This window comes from Bubalus bubalis, chromosome 6 (genome assembly GCF_019923935.1).
Source record: "Bubalus bubalis isolate 160015118507 breed Murrah chromosome 6, NDDB_SH_1, whole genome shotgun sequence".
NCBI classification, from domain to species: Eukaryota; Metazoa; Chordata; class Mammalia; order Artiodactyla; family Bovidae; genus Bubalus; species Bubalus bubalis.
This window is the reverse complement of record NC_059162.1, coordinates 108,034,835-108,051,258: the sequence shown is the minus strand read 5'-3', so window position 1 is coordinate 108,051,258 and position 16,424 is coordinate 108,034,835. Positions and strand designations below refer to the sequence as shown.

Genomic DNA, 16,424 nt, shown 5'->3' with positions numbered 1-16,424 from the left:
TCACAAAGAGTCAGACACAACTGAACGACTGAACAACAAATGGCAGAGCTTGAATTAGATCAGCAGTTTGCTGACCTTTTCACCACTGTTTTATTATTTCCAAACCACCCCCACAGACCTCATACTTTGTAAGATTTTATCCCCTAAGCTGTATTTGAAGTGAAGTGAGTCACACAGTCCTGTCCAACTCTTTGCAATCCCATGGACTATACAGTCCATGGATGGAATACTGGAGTGGATAGCCTTTCCCTTCTCCAGGGGATCTTCCCAACCCAGGGATCGAACCCAGGTCTCCCGCATTGCAGGTGGATTCTTTACCAGCTGAGCCACAAGGAAAGCCCAAGAATACTGGAGTGGGTAGCCTATTCATTCTCCAGCAGATCTTCCCGACTCAAGAATCGAACCGAGGTCTCCTGCATTCCAGGCAGATTCTTTGCCAACTGAGCTATCAGGGAAATCCCAAGCTGTATTTAGATAATTATTACACACTTAAGAGCTATTAGGCAATTATTGTTACCATCATAAAGGATATTTTTGGTTGTGATTGACAGAATTTATGGACTTACACAGATAAAAAGTCTAGAACTTGAAATAGCTTCCGGCAAGGCTTGATCCAGCAGCTATTACTAAGAACCAATGTTCTTGCAGTCTCTTGTCTCTGCCTCCTCTGAAGTGTCACAAGTTGGCTTCCAGAAACTCTTGGGACTACTTGCTTTTATCATGTGTGACTGGTAAGAAATAGAGAGCTTGCTGCCCAGTTAACACGAAGAAAAGACACAGGATTGAGACTCATTATCCTGTCAAATTGGCCTGATTTGGGTCACGTAACCTTTCCTGACCAATTACCATAGTCTGGAGGATAAGATATATTGATTTGCTTAAGCCAGTTAGGACCTGCTGATGGAATGGGGCCTTTTGTTTTTTTGTTTTTAATCATTTTTTATTAAGCTTTTTATTTTGTTTTGGAGTATGGTCAATTAACAATGTTGTGATAGTTTTAGGTGGACAGCAAAAGGATTCAGCCACACATGTACATGTCTCCATTCTCTCCCAAACTCTCCTCCCATCTAGGCTGCCACATAACATTGATCAGAGTTTGCTGTGTTATATAGTAGGTCTTTGTTAGTTATCTGGAATGGGGTCATTTCTAACCAGATCACATGGCTGGGAAATTCCCAGCACTATTAGGAAGGGGGAATTGGGCAAAGTGTGCTGGAGAGACATCAGCCAGTTTCCTGTGGCATGTTTATAAACCAGCGATATCTCAAACAGCCCATCAGAACCTCTGACCAGCATGTGACCTGCACATTAGTGACCTCCAGGGCCTTATGAACTGGTCTCAATGACAACCCCATAAGTGGGTGCCCACACTGGCCACGTGAACAGACGTCAACCTAGCTGTGGTTAGACCTGGCCCAAATGCAAATTCATCTCTGAAACTTCTTGTTCTCTACTCCCACCCAGACCTTCAGAGATGGCTCAGCTGGAGGCCCAGGTGAACCCCGGACTCCCCAGTTCCCAGTCTATGCCTGCTCTTTTCAGACACAAGGGGACATCCGTGACCTGGACTTGACAAAGAGGATGAAACAGTGATGCCCACAGCAAAACATGCCCGGAAGTACCCCGGTTGCCTGGCTCACTGACTCACCCCAGGTTTACCAACATCTGTGCCAGGACCTGTCCCAGGGACCTGTCAGTGGGGTGGGAGGCAGTGGCGCCCCAGAGTATTACAGTTTGGTGTACAAACCCAGCGAGGTGGACAGCAAAGGACAGGAACAGGCCCTCCCAAGCCCGGGCCTCAGGGCATGAATGTCCACCCAGCAGGGTAAGCACCAGGACCCCTCAGCCTAGCCCGGACTCTCCTAGCCTGAGGGAAGCTAGCTCTGGTAGCTTCAAGGATACCACCAAGGTTGTGCCCCCCAGGAAAGACTGGGGAGGGTTCAACCACAGGACTGGAGACCCAAGCCTCTGCACACTGTCGGGGCCTTACAGGATTCTCTCTGGCCCCTTCCCTGCAGTGGCTCTGTTGTCAGGGAGGAGTGGGCAGTGGGGAAGGGGGACAAGCCAGATCACGCTTTTTGCCCACCTTCAGCTCGGTCTCTTTCTGGAACTTCAAAACCAGGGGGGATTCACTGGTTAAGGGAGCACATGATGAGGCCAAAGGGGTCCCCTGCAACAGCTCTCTCCAACAGACACCTGAACAAGACCACTCCTTTGAACAAGACATTACCCTTATCGGGTCCTTAAGTAAGTCACCAGTACTTCTGAGCACCTGTATAGGTCTGACCTCCATTGTGTCTGGCAAAGGGGCCCAGGGATGCCTGGAATGGAGAAAGCCTGGCTAGTGCCTGTCTCAGCTTTGCCGAAATTAACCTGCCATGTGGCCAGATGCAAATCTCTTTCCTGCTTTGTCTTTCCATCTATAAAACCAAGATTCTGGGCTAACCAGTCTCTTTGGGGCTTTCCAGCTCTAACAGTCCAGAATGTGAGCATTCAAGGTTCAGAAAAGAGGGAGCAGGGGTGGCTGAAGTGGAGGAAGAGGGGTGGCAGGGGAACGGTCTGGCCAGGGCCTCATGGACTTTGGAGGCTATCTCCAAATGATAATACTCAATCACAGGAGAGATAGACAGACAGACAGACACCAACAGAAGTGAACAAAGCCTTCTGAACTTCTTACCAAAACAGACCACCTACAGTACCCATGAAATTAGGGTTTTTTTTTTTAATAAATTTTTAATTTCAGATTTAATTTTCAATTTACAGAAGAACTGCAAAGATAGTACACAGAGTTCCCTCATCTCACACCACTGTGGTACATTTGTCAAAGCCAGAAAAAAAAAACAACATCAGTACATCTCTAAAATCCAGACCCTGGGACTTCCCTTGTGGTCCAGTGGTTGACACTCCGCACTTCCAGTGCAAGGGCTATGAGTTCAATCCCTAGTCAGGAAAATGAGATGCTGCATGCCATGTGGTACAGCCAAAACAAAAATGTCCAGACCTTATTTGGATTTTACCAGCTTCTCCATTAATGCACTCCTTGTTCCAGGATCCAACCAGGAGCCATACTGCATCCATCTGGTGTGTCTCCTTGTATTCTCTGGTCTGTGCCTGTTTCTGTCTCTCCGTGCTTTTTGAGATCTTTTTCAGTTTTGAGGAGTCCTGGTCAAGTATTTTGCATAATGTTCTTCAATCAGTGTTTGAGGACTTCCTTGGTGGTACACTGGTTAAGAATCTGCCTGCCAGTGCAGGAGACGTAAGAGACACAGGTTCAATCCCTGGATTGGGAAGATCCCCTGGAGAAGGGCATGACAACCCACTCCAGTATTCTTGCTTGGAGAATCTCATGGACAGAGGAGCCTGGCAGGCTACAGTCCATAGAGTTGCCAAGAGTGGGACATGACTGAAGCAACTGAGCTCGCACGCACCTCATCACGTACTGATGGGGGCACATGATAGGGTAGTAACTTCGATCACTCGGTCAAGGTGGTATCTTGCCAGGTGTCTCCACTGTAAACTTACTATTGTTTCCTTTCCCTGCTCTATTATTTAGAAGTCACTAAGTCCAGTGTGGGGCTTCCCAGGTGGAGCTAGTGGTAAAGAACCCTCCTGTCAATGCAGGAGACATAAGAGATGCAGGTTGGATCCCTGCGTTGGGAAAATTCCCTGGAGGAGGGCATGACAACCCACTCCAGTATTCTAGCCTGGAGAATCCCTTGGACAGAGGAACCCAGTGGGCTACAGTCCATAGGGTCGCCAAGAGTCAGACATGACTGAAGCGACTTAGCACACACGCGTGCAAGCCCAGTGTACATTCAAGCGAAGAGGAAGGGATAATTAACCTGGAGGAGTGAGAACCTCCGCATGTTATTTGGAAGATTTGTCTCTCCTCCTCCAGCTAGTTATTTATCCAATAATTTATTTCTATCAGTGCCAACTCAGGGATATGGATTTTTATACTCTGGGTTACAACCAAACACTCAGTTACCCATTTTATTGCTCTAATTGTTGCAGCTTTGGCCATTGGGAGCTTCAGGCTCCTGAGGCCCTGTGACACACCCCTATCCTTTTGAGTTTGGACCACTTCCTAACTCTGGCACCACAGGACGCTCCAAGCTCACTTTTTTCCCTGTCCCAGCCCAAAAATCAGCCATTTCTCCAAGGAAATAATACATTTTTAAAAACAAATCCTCTAAATGTCTTGTCAGTAGTTCAAATACATTGCACTGAATTTGAATAGGTGATGAAAGAGTTAATTTGCTCAATTAAATGTTAAAACATACTTCAATTTTTATAGCTGTAGTGTGACAAGTCTTTTTAAAGTATATTAGGAGCCTCAAAACACTGGCCCTTTCTGCATTTCCAGGAGGCCCTGTGGAACTGAACCTCTGCAGCCCATGGCCAAGGCTTGGGGGCAGCCTGCCCACCCTTCCTACAGCAGTGATCTAGCAGTGATCTAGCTCTGTGTCATTCCCAGACTGAGCTGCCCGGTGAGCTTCCAAGAAAAAAAAAAAAAAAATTTTGGTCCAGTCTCTCTTCTTCATCTCAGATGGGCTCAGTTGCTCAGTCGTGTCCGACTCCTTGTGACCTCATGGACTGTAGCCCACCAGGCTCCTCTGTCCGTGGGATTTCCCTGGCAAGAATATTGGAGTGGGTTGCCATTTCCTCCTTCAGGGGATCTTCCCAAACCAGGGACCCGAACCTCAGACTCCTGTGTCTCCCGCATTGCAAGCAGGTTCTTTACATGCTGAGCCATTGTGGGGGAAAGTTTCCAAAGGCCAAGGTAATTCCTGGGACCTTTCCCTCTCCAGCCTCTCCTTGTCCCCCACCCACGGGTGACCAGTCCTGAACCTCTGCAGACCCCACCCAGGCTGGCCAGGTGGCAGGAGAGCAGGAAGGCTCCAGGAAGGAAGTTGGCAAGACAGGTGTGCAAAGAATGGTTGGGGGAGGGAGAAAGGCTGGGCACATTAGATCCAGAGGGCTCCTGGGGATTGAGGCCATTCCAGCTACAATTGGAGCAGGGTTTCCCCAGGAGCAGTCCTGGGTTCTGCAGAACAGATTCAGCTTCTTGGGAAAGAGCTGCCTTCATGAGCCGGAAGAGAGCGAGACTGCGGCTCACTCTGGGAGGACACAGAGCTGCGTGACTCATCGCCGCCCAGTGCTGCCGGCTCCCTCTGGCACAGTGCTGAGGAGCACGGGGCCTGGGAGTACAGGCGGAGTCCCATCTCAGTCCTGCACCCGGAAGGCGGTCCTTGGCCGGCGATTGCAATCCAACACGTAGGGACACAGGCAGGGTGCTGTGGGGGCACCGAGGAGGAAGCAACTCAGCACCAAAGGAGTCTGGGCAGGCCTCACAGAGGAGGTGACATCATCAAAAAGAGGAATTGAATTGGTCAGGCAGCAGCAGGGAGGGGAGAAGGGGAGGGCACTCCTGGCCGAGATAGGAGATGCAAAGGCACGGAAGTGTCTGCACAGCGTTGGCACAGTGCCCACCACCCAGTGAGTACTCCATAAATGCCAAGCATTATCGCTGTGGTTGGCTTATCTTCATTATGGTTATTAACCTGGACTCATTACTTAATATTTTTACTACCATAAAGGAGTTACTACAATGAATAAATGTCTAACTATACTGCACTTTTCCCTGAACTTTTCTCAACTATAAAAGGGGCTGTTGTGAAGATCAGGTCTATAGCACACACAGCACTGGGCAGGAGTGGTGGTGAGCAACATCGGAGGCGGCTTCATTTTCTCCCTCTCCTGGAGGCCAGCCCCTGGGGTTGCTGTGCCTGGGAGGCACAGAAGAAGAGGTATTTGGGGGGTTTTAAAGATGACCAGTCAACAAAGTAGGGACTTGGCTAGGTGGAGTCATTGGGGGTTTCAAAAGTGACAAAGGTGGCTGGAATAGGAGCTCCTGGCCCTGGATGCAAGTCTTTCCAGCTGGGACAAGGCAGGTTGTACCTGCCTTTCTATTCTGACAAGGTCCTGATTTCAGAAAAAAACTGTACCTGGCCCTGGGTGGGGCCCCAGTTCTGCGTGTACCAGTTCCAGTCACGCTGTACCTGTTGAGTGTTCCTGATTCTCAATGTGAAAAGTTACTTGCCTGGCTGTACCCTGTCTTGATAACTATGGCTCTGCCTCCAACCGTGTGTGAACCAAACTGTATACCCAATTCACTCGATCGTCCCGGACTGTGTGTGAACCAAACTGTATACCCAATTCACTCGATCGTCCCGGACTGTACCTTCTGCACACTTAGACGCGGACCTGGTACTGTGTAGCCGTACACTTGGTCCGCCGGTGACTGACTCGATGTGCGTACCTGCTTTAGCCTGGGCTTACCTCCCGCCTTGCGAGCCGTGCACTCCTGCCCTGCAGATCTCCCCACCGCCAGGGCCCAGAGGTTCAGAGGAAGGGGCTGCTGCCCGCGCCCCCTACCCCCATTCCAGGCCGGGCCGGCTACTCTGGGGCAGCGGGGGCGGGGCCGGAGGCCAGGACGGGGCGGGGCCGGAGGCCAGGACGGGGCGGGGCGGCGCGGCGCGGGGGCGGAGCAGGAAGGGGCGGTGGCCGCTCCGCCCCTCGCCGCCCGAGCCGGCTCTCGGCTCTCGCCTCCCCTGCCCCGCTTCCGCGTCACGGTCCCGGGCGCCACCTGCCCGCCCACTCGCCCCGTATAAAGTCGCCGGCGGCCTGGCCCCCGGGACTCGGCCCCATGGAGACGCCGCCGGCCGCGGCTGGCGCACGGCAGGGTGAGGCGCTCGCGGCTGGGAAGGGGAGCAGGCCTCCGGGGTGGGAGGAGGAGGGGGTGGGAAGGGCTGGAGCTGAGACCGACCGGAGCAGGAGGGACGTGGGGCCAGTCCACTCCGGCCTTGCCGATCCCCGGGGCCTCCTCCAACTTTGCCCAAGTCGGAGGATCCTGGGAGACCGAGGTCCGGAGTGGGAATCGGGCGAGAGCGAGGTTCTGGGTCGGGACACCCTCCGCGTCACCGAGCCCGGAGGCCAACCAGAGTTTCCCAGCAACTTTTCTCGCCGGTGGGTCGCCCTGGAAACTTCCCCTCCCCCGGTCCGGGAGTCCGGCCACGGGCCCCGCGCCTCCCGGCCTGGGCTTCGAGCAGTGGGCAGACGGACGCGAGGAGGCGATGGCTTCAACGGGGAAGCCCCCGCCACCCGCTTCCAGCGCACTTCCAACACAGCGGGTTTCCACCTGAGAGCCCCGCCCCGTTTGCTGTGGGGGCGCGGCCGGGTCCTCGGAGGCCTCCCACGATTTCTGGATCCCCTGGTTGGCGGGTGGGGGGGTGGGGTGGGTGGAGGAGTAAGACTGCCCAAGTTCAAATCCTTGCGTCACCAGCTAACAGCTGGATGACCTTGAGCAAGTTCTTAATGTCTGTAGCTGAACTTTCCTCCTTCATAAGATGGGAGTGATGCTCTCTAGCTGGGAAGGAGGATAATAGAGGGAACAGGCCAAGATGGCTTTGGTTACTGCCACCCATATTGTTGGATGGAGAGGGAGGGACAGGAGATGGGGTGAGCAGGAAATCCAATCCCATCCCTAACCCTCCTGGTTGTCCTACAGGAGCTGTGAAAAGTGCCTTCCACCAATCTGAGCTGTGAGTGGCCAGTGAAGAGAGGCTGAGGCAGGAAGCCAGCCCCACCATGAGCTTGTGGGAACTTGAAGACCGCAGAAGCTGCCAGGGGACCCCCAGGCCGGCCCAGGAGCCCACGGCCGAGGAGGCAACCACTGCAGAGCTGCAGATGAAGGTTGACTTCTTCCGGAAGCTGGGCTACTCATCTGCTGAGATCCACAGTGTCCTGCAGAAGCTGGGCGTCCAGGCAGACACCAACACAGTGCTGGGGGAGCTGGTGAAACATGGGTCAGCAGCCGAGCGGGAGCGCCAGGCATCGCCGGACCCCTGCCCTCAGCTGCCTCTGGTCCCCCGGGGTGGGGGCACCCCCAAGGCTCCCACCGTGGAGACTTCTCCACCCGAGGAAGACAAGGAGGGCAGTGACCTGAGACCCATAGTCATCGATGGGAGCAACGTGGCCATGAGGTACCTGTCACTTTTGTGTTCAAGACCATGGCCCCTGGCCGGGATTAGTGGCCATGTCTCTACACCTCTTGTAGAGAGGACTTCAGAAAGGAGTTTGGTCTCTTCTCTAGACTGGTCTAGAGGAAGGGAAAGCCCTCTATGGAAGTCCTACTGTGTGCCAGGAGTCTTCCTTAACCCTCGCAGCTTCTTGGAAGTGGGTTTTAGGGCTGTTTGAGGGGGCTCAAAGAGGTACTCTGGGGCCCACTTCTCGTAAATGCCGGAGCAAGGATTCGAACTCAGGTCCTTCTGACTCCAAAGCTGCCTTATGCTCTCCATGAGGGATCAGACTGTGGGCTCCAGCTTATTCACATAGGAGCCTTCTTCCTCCTCTGTGAGATGGGGCTCACCACCCTTGTGGTGGTGCTAGTGAGGAATGAATGCCTGGAACCTGGAGAGAAGGGCTTGTTCATCATTGGTGGTGGTTGTTCTCGTTACTGTTATTCAGAGTCTGGGACTGCTGGGGCCTTGTTGTCTCAGACCTGGGCTCGCGTGGAAGCCGGCCCAGCTACTGAGGCCTTTGCAGCTGTGACCAAGAATAACCTTGAGGACCAGGCGACATCAGGGGTGTGGGCGGGTAGCTTGATGCTTTGGCTCCAGGGGCTCAATGACTTGGGTCACCTCTGCTTCTGCTGCAGCCACCTAGGCTAGACTGGGCTCTCAGGGCCCCCCAGGGACCAGAGCTAGGCCTGGGCCCCAGTAACCATCCCCACCTCTCCCCTATGCAGGTTCCCATGGGGGGGCTCGGGGGTAGCTGCTGCTGACTCCAGAGAACTCAGACCTCCCTTCCATTCAGCCCTGCCCTCTGGCCTCGCTTTCTCCCTGTCCTTTCAAGACAGGCTGGTGAGTCAGGGCTGGGTGGCTAGTTCACAAAGAAAAGTTCCTGCGGGTGTGGATGGGGAGACCCCAGACACGGGTGTGGAGTGGGAAGGACTCCTTCCCCCACCTCCCTGAGGGCTCTCCCAGGTGGGCTTCATGAGGCCTCTATACCTCTGCCCACCCCGCGCCGCCCCCCGTCTGCCCCTCCCATACCTGGCCGAGCTCAGCTGTCTGCCTGGTCCCGGCCCAGCTCAGTAGATGTGCAGGTGGCCCTCCTCCAGCCACTTTTGGGTCCGTCATCCCATCTCTGAAATGGTTTCAGCCTAGGTGGAAACTGAGGCAAGCTGGCATCCACAAGCCCGCGGCAGCTGGTCACCCTACATGCTTTGAGAGTTGGGGGACCCCTCTCGGGCTGCAGTAGCAGTTGACTGGGTCAGGAGCTGGGATCCCTTAGTGACTCCCTCCTCTGGGGGGCGTGGGCCCGAGGGCTGAGCCCCGGGGGCAGCCATGTGCAGTGTGTGTTTGTATCCTGGCCGGAGGAGGAGGAGCCGGGCAGGAGGAGGGGCAGGTGGTGGGGGGCCTGGCCAGAGGCCGAGCAGCTCGGGGTTTTCTGAGCTGGGGCAGTAGCAAAAGGGGAATTCCAGCCTCTAGCTTCCTGTCTCAGCTGCTGCTGGGTTCCTACCCTCCTGCCCCCTCCCGCCCCAGGGCAGGCGGGCCAGCCCCTACCATATGCAAATCGTGGGGAAATTCACCTCTTGTTTCCTTCTAAGGGAATTTTTCTCCACTTGCTGGGCCGAGCCCAGGCAGATCTTTTCACCTGGGTAGCCTGCCTTGGCCCTGCCCTCTACCCAAGGCGGGCGTCTGGAGTCTCCAGCAGAAGCACACATCTTCCAATGTCTCGTTAGGCTGAGGGCCCCTGACTTTCTGGGCCAGCACGACTGCGGTGAGGGTGAGAGGATGTCTGGTTTTCCTCTGCCAGCAGAGCTTCCTCCAGGGCAGTGAGAAGGACTGAGGTTAGCTGCAGACAGGCGCTCCTGGCTTGGGAGGGCAGGATCTGGGCTTGACTCGAGGGACGGCCACACGTGCTCGACTTCTGCCAAGAGTAAGGCTCTGGCCGCCTGCTTAAGGAATATTCTGGGGGCTGGGACGACTGAGAGCAGACTTGTCCCCAGCTAAGGTTTCTGATTCCCAGAAGCAGTGCTCTGTCCCGGAAGCCCCAGTGGACCCCGAAGTCCCGGGGCCTGCGAGTGCTGGCCTGGGAGGGGACGTGTGCAGGTACACACAAGTGCACAGAAGGAGGCAGGGAGATGAGGAGCTGTCAGGACACCCCACCTGGGGTCCTGACAGAGGAGCAGGAGTTTGCCAGATACATGATTTTCCCTGTTCCCAGCCTGCCCCACCCACTGAACCCTTTTGTTCAAACTCAAGCTTGGGAGTTGTTGGGTTTTTTTTTTTCCTCTCCTAAAGAAACCTTAGCTCTCCTGTTAGGGGTCAGAAGGCAGTCTGACGTGGGTTCAAGTTCAACCTCTTACCAGTAGCCAGGGAGCTTTAGAAGGATCTCAGAGCCTTGTAAGGATGAAGCCAAGGAGGTATGCAGTGCACCTGGGCTCCGGTAGGGGCTGGGTACCCATCCATTCAGGCCTGCTGGGAGGGCTGTCGCTTGCCTTTGTACCATCTGGGCATCAGCACCCATAGGGGTTAAGAGCGCAGCTTCTGGGTGTGCATCTCTGTTTGACCATCGCTACTTGTGATGCTGGCAACTGGTTGCCCTCTGTGGACCAGTTTCCTCACCTGAATAAAAGGGCAAAGTTCCTCTCATGACAGTCCTCTCCTCAGAGGCTTACTGATGATTCAGTACTGAGCACGGAGATCAGGGCCTGGCTCACAGCTCTCAGTAAATGTTAACTTTTATTATAAGCGGGCCGGCGGATGGCAGCGAGGAGGCCCCACCTGGCAGGGATGAGCTCTGTCTTCAGGTTGGACTTTGCCTCACCTACAATTTACGGAGACCTTTAGCCCTGGGAGCCCCAGCCTCACTCCTCGACAGCCTCCATGCCTGCTCTCCCTCCCTTTCTATCTCTCTTGGGGCCCTAGCTATCGCCCGCCCCCCCCACCCAAACCCACCCACAGGATGTGGTCGGCCATGGAGTTGCCTCTTTTGCGTAATGCTTATTCTGTTTTATTTGCCAAATATGAGTCTGAGTTGTTCACTGAGGGGCAGGGGCTGTTGGGGAGGGAGGCCCATCTGGCTCCTTCCCATCCCCTCGCCTGGTCCTGGAGCCCTGTCATGACACCCGGTATTACCTGGGAGGCCCCGTCCCCTCCTGTGAAGCCAGATGGAACCTCCACTTTGTTGGACTGTCTTTGGCCTCCAGCAGACAGGACCATTGTCCCACTGACAGGGGGCCCTTCTGAAGGAGGCTGCGGTCCCTCAGGCCCATTTTTCAGATAGAGAAACTGAGCCAGGGCCACCTCAGAGCTTGCTTCTGGATCCAGCCGCATTTGGATGGGCTGAGGTCTGGTCCACAGCCCACAGCAGTAGGGGTGTCCCCTCTCCCAGCTCGGCTGCTGGCAGAGTCCCCAGAGGCTTCCAGACCCATCTTTTCACCTCGGGTCACGCCCTCCTGGGAGGGGTGAGGCGGTCCAGGCGTTCGCTCTAGGGAATCGGGGCAGTGGGAGGAAAAGCAGTCTCCTTTCACTTTCACACTGAAGGGCCCTGTGGCCGCCTCCTGCCCCAAAATGAGGGTTGACTCGAGGCTCCCCCCTCACCATCCTCAGTCCCACTCCCTGCAGTTTGAACAGGCCTGAACTCTAATCCAACTTTAATCCAGAGCAATCTGGTTTCTCCTCCCCAGCCCCCACCCACAGCCCTGCCAAGCCGGCAAGGGAGGGGTGGTGACTCAGTTCGCCTGTGGACATCTGTGTCCCTGTGGTCCCAGCGCCTTTCCCCCACCCCCAGGTGTGTTGTAAGCGGCCTGACCCTGCCCCATGTGGGGAGCAGGTGCTGCCAGATTCCTGGGCGTCTCCTTGCTGTCTGTTGGGAGATGGAACCTCAGGAAGAAAAAGCCCCAAGTCTGGTCATCACAGCCTGTGTGGGAACCAGCAGTGAATACAGGCGCAGGACCCCCAGCCAGAGGGTGGGGGGCCGAGCCCAGTGGCTCCACCAGCCAGGGCAGGGGCTGGAGGGCAGCCCACCTCCCTCCTGGGCTGGCCAAGGCGAAAGCAGGCTGACCCTGCCCTCCTCTCCTCCCCAGCCATGGGAACAAGGAGGTCTTCTCTTGCCGGGGGATTCTCCTGGCAGTGAATTGGTTCCTGGAGCGGGGCCACACAGACATCACCGTGTTTGTGCCATCCTGGAGGAAAGAGCAGCCTCGCTCAGATGTGCTCATCACTGGTGAGTGGCACCTCGGACGGGGCGTGGTCTCTCCACTGCGGTTCTCCTCCAGAGAGACCCTTTGGGTGTGAGCAACAGCTTCCAGGCCCCAAGCAGGAACCAGCATTTCTTTCCCTGGCTTTTGCTGTCTTCAGCATCCCTGCTCTGAACAGTGGTCCTTGGAGGTCACCCTGGGCAGCCTCTACCTCCGGGTAGTGGGCACCTCCCTCACCTAATGGTGGCAGGCTCTTGCCATATCCGCCGCGGCACAGGGGCAGGGTGACATAGCAGCTAAGTCCCTGGGCTCTGTAATCCTGGCTCAGTCCCTTCTGGCTAGGCCATCTGAGACACGGGTGGGGTGAGGGCTTGATAACTTTGCGGGGTGGGTGTCAGCATCACAGCAGTTAATCGACCTAAGCACTCAGCAGAACGCCTGGCACATAGCGGATGCCAGCTGCTGGCACGTAACGGGTTCTGGCTGCTACCTTTGCTCTTACATGAGCTCCTGATCTTTGTGGGGAGAGCCCAAGTTTGTTTCTCTGGACGTCTTGATGTGGGGGCAGGCTGGCTAGGGTCGCCCGTTCCAGGAAAAGAGGCCCCTTCTGGGTGGGTCCGTCTGTCCTGGCTGAGACACTCATCTGGCCTCAGCTTAAGCCAGAATCATTGCCAGATCCCCCCAGGACAGGCTGGGTGCGACCAGGCCTGGCGTCCATGGGGGAGAAGGAGGCAGCCCAGCCTTCTCTGGCCAGCCTGTTCTCGGGGGTTCTTGGTATCTGGGCAGGAGATAAGGCGCCAGGTCCAGCAAGGTGCGGGGGTCCTTGGCCTCCACAGAGCCCCTTCCTGTTCCCGTGACCCTGGAGTTGAGAGCCTGGCTACCAGGGGTCAGGGAGCCACGTGGGCTGGCTGCGAGTCCAGGCTGGGCCCTGATCTGCGTGTGCCCTGCTGCCTCCCAGACCAGCACATCCTGCGGGACCTGGAGAAGAAGAAGATCTTGGTGTTCACGCCGTCGCGGCGGGTGGGTGGCAAGCGGGTGGTCTGCTATGACGACCGCTTCATCGTGAAGCTGGCCTTTGAGTCGGACGGCATCGTGGTCTCCAATGACACGTACCGGGACCTGCAGGGCGAGCGGCAGGAGTGGAAGCGTTTCATCGAGGAGCGGCTGCTCATGTACTCCTTCGTCAACGACAAGTATGTCCCCGCCACTGCCGGAGCGGCTCGGGAGGGACTGGGCTGGGGCGGCTCTGTAGCTGAGCCGTGTGGCCTTGGGCCTGGGCAGCTCCGAGCGCAAGATGGACAGGATCCCACAGGGGAGCAGCCAGGCTGGGAGAGGGCTGGGCTTTCTGGTTTAGGGGCTGGGTCAGGAGCCTTTGGGACAAGATGTGGTCAGTGCTTCAGGATAGTCTCTCCAGTTCCCAGCCCCAAGGCTCTGACCAGAGGCCAGCAGATGCAGCTTTAGATCCAGACTTCAGGCCTCAGCGAGCTCCCAGCAGGAGAGTCACCCCTGACTGTGGCCCTCTGGACTGGGACCTCCTCCCTGCCTCAGGACAATCCCCCCAGCACCTGGGGGTATCCTACTGGGTGGACATTAGTTTTAGGAGCTGCCCGCTCTTCATCCTGGTGAGGTTCCCTATCCAGCCCCTCCCCAGCACTGGGAAGTCCCCCATCACCTCTTCCCTGTCCTCTGCAGGTTCATGCCCCCCGATGACCCTTTGGGCCGTCACGGGCCGAGCCTGGACAACTTCCTGCGTAAGAAGCCGCTCACAGCGGAGCACAGGAAGCAGCCGTGTCCCTATGGTAAGAGCCTGGGCCCCAGCCTCCCGGGCCATCCTCACAGCATCCCCTGATCGCTCGCCCAAATCAGCCTGCACCCATGTTCTTTCTCTCAGGGACCCCCCACCCCCACCCCACGTTTCTTGGACTGGCCCTTCCGTCTCCCACCTCCTGGTTCTAGGTAAAGGTGAAGCTGAAGTCGCTCAGTCGTGTCCGACTCTTTGCGACCCCATGGACTGTAGCCTACCAGGCTCCTCAGTCCATGGGATTTTTCAGGCAAGAGTACTAGAGTGGGGCCATTTCCTTCTCCAGGGGATCTTCCTGACCCAGGGACCGAACCCGGGTCTCCTGCGTTGCAGGCAGACACTTTACTGTCTGAGCCACCAGGGAAGCCCTGGTTCTAGATCCCCCCTGAATTCTCTCCCAGGGAGGAAATGCACCTACGGGATCAAGTGCCGATTCTCGCACCCCGAGCGGCCGAGCCGGCCCCAGCGCTCCGTGGCCGACGAGCTCCGCGCCAACGCCCTGCTGCCACCCTCCAGGGCCGCGAGCAAAGACAAAAGCGGCCGGCGGCCTTCACCCTCCTCTCAGCCCGGCTCTCTGCCAACAGAGCACGAGCAGTGCAGCCCGGACAGGAAGAAGCTGGGGGCCCAGGTGTCTCCAGGAACCCGCCGGGAGGGCCTGATGCAGACCTTTGCCCCGACAGGCAGGAACCTCCCTCCTAGTGGGAGCAGTGGCGGCAGCCTCGGGCCCTCGGACTGGTTCCCACAGACCCTGGACTCTCTCCCCTACGCCTCCCAGGACTGCCTGGACTCAGGCATTGGCTCCCTGGAGAGCCAGATGTCAGAACTCTGGGGGGTTCGAGGAGGGGGCCCTGGCGAGCCGGGTCCACCTCGGGGCCCTTATGCCGGCTACTGCACCTATGGGCCAGAGCTCCCCGCCACCCCGGCCTTCTCGGCCTTCAGCCAGGCCCTGGGTGCCGGCCACTTCAGCGTCCCCGCTGACTACGCACCCCCACCGGCCGCCTTTCCACCTCGGGAATACTGGTCTGAGCCATACCAGCTGCCCCCGCCCACCCCACGCCTGCAGGATCCCCAGGTGCCTGGCCCAGGAGCTGACAGGGGCCCCTGGGGCGGGGCAGGCAGGCTGGCGAAGGAGCAAGCCAGCGTGTACACTAAGCTGTGTGGAGTCTTCCCCCCACACCTGGTGGAGGCCGTGATGGCGCGCTTCCCGCAGCTCCTGGACCCCCAGCAGCTGGCCGCCGAGATCCTCTCCTACAAGTCCCAGCACCTCAGTGAATAAAGCCGGCCCAGCCGCTCCGGGGGCAGCACCTCCGAGAGCTGCCGGGCTGGGCCGTGGGCCCTTGAGCAGCCTGGCCCCGAGGCCCACCGCAAGAGGCTGGACAGAGGGAGGACTCAAGTAGGGAAGGGAACCCCAAACCAAAGATCCTGTAGGATTGCTTCTGGCCCCTCCAGCCGCCCCCGGCCCGAGGGCTCAGGAGCGATCAGCCTGTTGATGCACATTGTATCTGTAGTTTCAGGAGACGCTGCCAGTAACGGCTGTCAGTCCGTGGCTGAGGCCCAAACCCTCCTTTCTCTCAGAGGGCGGGGAGGGAGGCAGGGGGGTGCAGAGGCCTGGGCTGGGGGCCCTGTGCACGGCCCCCCCACCTCCGCCCCGCCGCTGGGACGCCGGCCTTGGCTGGCTCGTTGGGCACCGTGTGCCCGCCCTCTATGGGCTCTCCTCTTAAGCCAATGAGGCCTCTTCCGCGCTCTCCATGCGGTACACGGCTTCATGTTAGTAAGCAAGATGCTTCTTAATAACCCACCTCCGTCCCACTCTGTGCGCCTGTCCCCCGTGCCTGCGGGAGTCCAGGGCAGTCTATCCTACCCTTTCCGCCCCGCCCTCCTCTGTATTCAGAGCCATCTAGCCCTTCCCCAAGGGGGGGATACATATACGTCTGTGTACAGGTGTAAACATTAAATATTTTACACGGAAAGCCCTTGCCTCTCTTCACACTTCAATAAAGTACAATGTGAGTGCTCTAAAAGGTGATGGTCTTTGTTGCTTGGGGGTGGAGCTGGCTTCTGGGTGACGGAAGGTCAGCAGGTGGGCACCCCAGGTCTGCCTCCACGCTCGCTCTCTGACCCTTCTCTGAAGGAAGGTTGCTGAGTTCCATGGAAAGCGCTCTGTCCCTTGGGGCAGAAGCATCCTTCCCGAGGCTTGGGTCAGGCCCTGGGAGGAGGTAGCTGTGGACACATGGGCAGGGAGTCAGGAAGCAGCAGCGTAGAGCTTGGAGTCCTGAGCCTACAGCGTGAGGAAGAGGTGCTAGTGAGAGGACTGGGAGGTGGGCCAGGCTGTCCCCTTGCCTCTGCCCTGCAACC

General features: G+C 57.1%; 1 protein-coding gene across 3 annotated transcripts; it reads left to right on the top strand.

Annotated features, from left to right (window-relative positions):
• Nucleotides 1-6,589: 6,589 nt before the first annotated feature.
• Nucleotides 6,590-16,090, top strand: ZC3H12A (zinc finger CCCH-type containing 12A). 3 transcript variants are annotated; one of them, XM_006077570.4, is made up of 6 exons: nucleotides 6,590-6,746; nucleotides 7,571-8,045; nucleotides 12,155-12,294; nucleotides 13,227-13,461; nucleotides 13,961-14,067; nucleotides 14,471-16,090. In XM_006077570.4, exons 2-6 carry the CDS (start codon nucleotides 7,651-7,653, stop codon nucleotides 15,343-15,345), a joined length of 1,752 nt encoding a protein of 583 aa, XP_006077632.3. In that variant the 5' UTR covers nucleotides 6,590-6,746; nucleotides 7,571-7,650; the 3' UTR covers nucleotides 15,346-16,090. The 3 variants fall into 3 exon arrangements, with proteins under 3 accessions (XP_006077632.3, XP_006077633.3, XP_025144848.3); XM_006077571.4 differs by lacking the exon at nucleotides 6,590-6,746 and adding an exon at nucleotides 6,810-7,029; XM_025289063.3 differs by lacking the exons at nucleotides 6,590-6,746; nucleotides 12,155-12,294 and having other exon boundaries at nucleotides 7,907-8,045.
• The last annotated feature ends 334 nt before the right edge of the window (nucleotides 16,091-16,424 follow it).